General features: G+C 24.1%; 1 protein-coding gene across 15 annotated transcripts in view; it reads left to right on the forward strand.

Annotated features, from left to right (window-relative positions):
* LOC117175996 (cAMP-specific 3',5'-cyclic phosphodiesterase) overlaps positions 1-6,000 on the forward strand; it is an 873,036-nt gene that overhangs the window by 679,976 nt on the left and 187,060 nt on the right. For all 15 annotated transcript variants that reach the window (XM_033365929.1, XM_033365928.1, XM_033365927.1 and 12 more), the window contains one exon: positions 5,819-5,920. In XM_033365929.1, the coding sequence (XP_033221820.1) occupies positions 5,819-5,920 (102 nt within the window). The remainder of the gene's footprint in view (positions 1-5,818; positions 5,921-6,000) is intronic.

Consider the following 6,000-nt stretch of genomic DNA (forward strand, 5'->3'; position numbering starts at 1 on the left):
TTAAATTATATCAATGTTCTCAAATAAAAAGAAAGTCTAAAGAATTTAATTAAAAGTATTTTCATTTCGACTGTAAACTGCTTGAAGCCTACTTAATTTTGAATTTCGATTTCAAAGGAAATTTAAATTCTTTTCATCCGTATTCTATTCGACCTCCAGCGAACTGTGTATTTTAACTTTAAAGTTGAATTATCACGGGTCTGAATTATTTTCATTCCAAGAATTCAAAGTTCCTAAATTATGGAATTAATTTGTTGATTGAATCATTATCTGATTATAGAATCTATCGTGAGCTTTGAACTTTCCCCCTCTAAATTCTGAAATCTCTTCAAGTACATGAGAAATTGTTAGTGGAACGAAGTTAATTTCGTCAATTAAATTTAAGTTCACTAATTATTTATGGATGTAGGTTTTCATTTTAATTGGGAAAAGGCCGGGAAAGATTTTCCTCGGGGAAACATCCCGGGAATTTGATTTAGAGGTCGGGATTTTTTTATGATATTTCTAGTGGAAAATAAACACAGAAAACCCAAAATATTTTCACAGGTATTCATAAATTATTACAATAAATTAAAAGAAAAACAAACTTTTTTCACAGGTATTTATAAATTACTACAATAAATTACAATCAAAATTGCAGAATACTATAGCAAAAAAAAGCTTCTATTTTTAAACTTTAAATGAATGGTGGAATATTAAAACACAGAAATAAATAATCGTTATTAGCAAAAAAAATATTCTGAATATTAGTCATTGTAGGTCGAAAAAAAATATTAATTATAACGCTCAATAATTTATACATTTATACTTTTTAAAACTTTTATCATTTTTATACATTATGCAGTAGTTAAAAGACATAAAAAATTTTAATCCAGGGTATCATTCGTAATGCTATAAATTTAAGAATGAATCAAAAACAAATTTTCAAAATTATATCATTTTAAGCTAGAAATAATAACTTATGAATTAAAATTTTCTTTGAAATATTCAAAAAAATATTCTGTTAAAAATTGGTTTAAAAAATTATTTGATAATTTTCCAGAAACCTAATAATATTGGTATTTTCTTGGAACTCGAATTTGTCATACAATTTTTGAAAAATTCCTTGAAAGTAAAAAAAAAATACCTTAAAATCATCGGATTAATAAAAAAATTCTTTTTCTTTTTTTTTTCTAAGAATTTCGAAAATCTTCTAAAGTTGTCATTGTGTTTCAATTGCTTAGAAATCTTCTAAGTTTTTTAATTATTTGAAACCTTTTTAAAACTTCTACATATATTTTTACCTTACACCATCATTTTACAAATTAATAATTGTTCAATTATAATTTATCAATCAAAATTTGTAAATATTCTCTTAAAATTAGTTTTTTCAAAATTAAAAATTAAATTATTTTGTAGCAAATTCAACTTTTTTGTTCAACATGCCAATCATTAGTTGAAAGTTCAACTACTTTCTTAAAAATTCATTTTTTTAGTTAAAAATTTGACTATTTTGTTGAAAATTCATAATTTTTGGTTAAAAATTACATCTTCTGACTTAAGTTTAACTATTCCATTTTTTGGCTCAAAATTTATCGTTTTCAGTTAGAGATTTAACTGCTAGATTTTTCATTTAGAGTTCGAATTTTTGGTTAAAAATTTAACTACTTGGTTGACAATTCTTCTTTTTTATAGAAAATTATTTTTCGATATTCAAAATTAAACAACTTAGCTGAGATTTGCAGAAATTTGTTAACAATTAATTTTATTAGTCAAAGGTTCATCTCTTTAGTAGAAAACTATTCCCTTTTTGCTCGAATATTCGTCGTTTTATTAAATATTCAACTATTTGGTTGAAAATTAAATTTCAGAATAAAATTGATATTTTCGTTTTGAAAAATCAACTTTTTTTAGAATATTCGTCATGTTAACTTAAAAATGCAAGTATTTCTTTGAAGACTAACTTTTGGTTGAAAATAAATTCTTTCATATAAAACATGCAATTGCTTTGATAACAGTTAATCTGTTTCAGTTCAGGATTAAAATATTTTCTGAAAAATTTTTATTTTCTAATTAAATTTGACTGTTTTTGATTAAAAATTAAAATGTTGCTTGATTGAAATATAAACTAATATATTTTTTTTTGAGAATTCATCCTTTTGATTAAAATATCAACTAATTGCTTGCAAGTTTAACTACTTTTTTAACCCATAATTTTTTCGTTGAAGATTCATCATTATAGTGCAAAAGCCATCTCTGGATAAAAATTTAACTATTTTAATGATTATTCGATTTTTTTAAATAATTTTTTTACTGAAAATTTAAATATTTGCATTTTTGGTAGAATTTTTCTATTTAAAGTCTCAATTAATTAATTTTAAATTTATCTCTTTCAGTTGAAAATTCAACTATTTGGTTAGAAATTTAACTATTTTGTTAAAAATGTTATTATTATATTGAATACTCCACTATAACCTCAATCTTTTTAATTTTTTTAATTTTGAAAATTAATTTTCTTTACTAATTTTTTCTTTGATTTTAACTGACAAGTGATCGTTTTTAGGTACATATTCAATTATTACATTTTTTGTTTGAAATTAACATTTTTTGGTTTAAAATTAAACTTTTTAGTTGAAAGTTTTACTCTATTATTAAAAATTTATTTTATAAGTTAAATATTCATCTCTTTAACCAACAACTATTCTATTTTTGGTTGAAAATGTATGTGTTATTTAAAAATTTAATTATTTGTTTCAAAATTTATCTATTTTGTTCAAAATGTAATTATTTTGTGGAAAATTTAACAGTTTTGTTAAATATTCCTCTTAAGAAATAATTAATTCTAGTTTACTTAAAAATGTAATCATCTGTTTGAAAATATAACTATTTGGTTAAAAACTCAACTATTTTGTTTAAAATTTAATTATTATTTTAAAAACTCTACTATTTTTTCAGGAAGTAATCTTTTTTGTTAAAAAATTGTACTCTTTTGTGAAAATTGCGTCATTTTGAATAGAAAAATCCTACTTTTTTATTAAAATTTCATCTTTTTCTGGGAGAAAAAAATTCGAATTGAAAAGGAAGTGTAAGCAAGTCAGAGGCGAGCCAATAGCGAGTACTGTAAACCTGTTGCACACAATATTTTTTATAACAAATTCACGGATTTTTCAGATCGAAAAAATTCTAAAAAAATGTTCTGGAAATTTCTTGAAATTAATTGTAATGTGTTAAATAAAATTGAAAAATCAAGTTTTTTCTTTGATCTTAGATATTTGCACAAAGAAAAATAGCTAATTGAATTGTAAGACATTCTAAAGACCTCCTGCAGAACGCCAATCTCATGAAAGATCATGAACGTGGGAAGAATTTATTTTTTCACGTGTCTAGGAATTTCTCGTTTTTCTTTTTCCGGTTAAAGATTCACTGCCACTTTTCTCTCATTTCATATCGCGTTTACTCCAGAAAAAGAATTACGTCAGTACTCAGCAGATATAAATTTAATTAAAATTGAGCTGCAAATCCTCCAAAAAATTCTCTTCCGCTGAGAAAGCTCGACTTAGTTTTTTTTCACGATTAGGAAAAATATACTACGAAAGACGTTTTTTTTTTTGGATCAGGTGAATTTACTTTAGCAGTCACATGCAATAAATTATCATTTAATATGAAAAATAAATAGTAGGGTGTTCTAAAAAAATCCCAATGTTTTTTGTTAGAACTTGTTCCATTTAGTAAAAAAATAAATACGTATTTTTTGGATTTCCAAAATAAAAACCAGTTGGGCTGTACAGATAAAGAGAGAGAGAGAGAGAGAACACATACAGGTTTTGCTTAGCGTGGCAGTAGTGGGGATATCGAAGAAGAATCTTTATAGCAATTGCGAATCGTCGGCGATCGTCATTTAAAAATGTTATGTATTATTAAATTAATTAAGTATTATTATTTATTTATTAGTTTATTTTAAATGCAACTTTTTTGTTTGAAAAAATCATTTTTTTTCTTAAAAAAATTATCCACTTGGTTGAAATTTGAATTATTTTGGTAAAATTATTTTTTTTGTCGGAGATTAATTTCCTTGATTGAAATTCGAACTATTCCATTTTTATAAAATTAATCATCTGGGGTAAAAAATCGTCTGTAGGGTCGAACCCCTTTGTTGAAAATGTAACTATTTTCTTGATAAATTGTCCTTTTTTGTTAGTCAAAAAATAATTTTTTAACTGAAATGTTAATATTTTATTTTTGGTTGAAAATGGGCCTTTTACTTTAAAATTCATGTATTTTGTTAAAAATTCGTATTTTATGGTCAAAAACTAATCTTTTTGGTAGGATTCTCATCCTTCTTCATTAAAGATGCAACTGTTTAAGTTAATCTGGGTTGAATGACCTTTGTGTTAAAAAATTATATTTTTGAGTTAAAAATTCTTCTATAAAATTCTTTCACGGTTTTCTTCTTTGGCTTATGATTTAACTTTCTTGTTGAAAATTTTCTCTTTTTTATCAAATTTAATTTTTATTATCTATTGAATATACACGATTCCATTTTTAGTTAGAAAATTTGACTTTTTAGTTAGATAATTCATCCCGTTTATTTAATTATTTTTTCAGCTAATAATAAAAATTTTGGCGGTGCGTGATCCTAAAAAATAAAATTGTGTTATTTGGGGCACCCAAATAAACATATATTATCTAGAATTTTATTACACACGTAAATAATTATATTTTGTGTTATTCATATCACATTTGTATAAATAATAAGAAATTTATTATTGATAATCTGAAAATTAATTCGATCAATTTCACAATAATATTTATAAAAATCAACTGTTTATTATTAATGTTGCTTGCAAATTAACTTTCTTCATTTTCCTTGGATTTATTTTGTACTTTTAACTCCTTCAATAATCTCTTTCTAGATCTTCCTGAAAAGCTTACTTTAGTAGGAATCTTCTAGAAAATTTGATACTCTGTTGAATAGAGTATGAAATTTTAAACTTTAGGTGTTAAATAAATATGGCAGCTTTTTTCATTTCCATTATTTCATTTATCTGCTTGAATTTCTTGAATTCGTTTTTATTCTTTGGAATCCACTTAAATTCTTAATAATCGCTTTTAATTGTTCTGAATTAACTTCCTTTTAGAGAGATTTAATTGATTTTTTTTTAATTTGGATTTTTTTCATTCACTTCGAATCTATTTCAAATCGATTTTTAGATTATAAGTCGCAGAATCTCTCGGCAAAAAAATATCATTTTTACAACAAATTTATGAAGATTTTAAAATGATTTATTTATTTTTGAAATTAGAAACATCAAAGTTGTAAATAATGGTTTCCCAAACATAAATAAGCCATAATTTAATAATTCATAAATATTTTTAACTTTTTTTACAACAAATGTTTTTTAGTTTTATAATTCATAACTGATCATAACATTTCCAGTCATAAAATCATAAAAAAAATGTTTTTCCAGAGGCCTGATTTGAAATGGATTCAATCTTTTATTTTTTTTTAATTCTTTAGAATTCTATCTTTAAATTCTTAAATTCAGATATAAATCAAAATTTCCAGAGGTTAACCCTTCCAACATTTATATTGTCAATTTTCTCTGCTTAATGCTAATTATTAAATTTTTTCTTGTGTGAGTGTGCATTTTTTCAAAAAAGGTCAAATTTCTCGAAACACCCTGCGTAGCGGGTATTCGTGACGATGTAACGCAAATATTTGGTGCATGTGTGTACACTGCTTTACAAAATATTGTTGTATTTCTCTCTGTTTTTTCAATTTAGAAAAATATTGAATATTAACAGGTCTCTTTAATTGTATAATTTTTTTAAATTACAGTCATGGCGAGGACCTCATCGTCACTCCCTTCGCGCAGATACTCGCTTCTCTGCGATCAGTTAGAAACAATTTTCAATCGCTCACGAACGTGCCGACTAAAGGGTCAGTTGAAATTGTTTTGTACATTATTTTATCTGTTTGTTCTTTTAAAATTGCAGTATTCCTTATTTTTTGTTTTCTCC

The sequence above is a fragment of the Belonocnema kinseyi genome, chromosome 7 (assembly GCF_010883055.1).
Source record: "Belonocnema kinseyi isolate 2016_QV_RU_SX_M_011 chromosome 7, B_treatae_v1, whole genome shotgun sequence".
NCBI lineage: Eukaryota > Metazoa > Arthropoda > Insecta > Hymenoptera > Cynipidae > Belonocnema > Belonocnema kinseyi.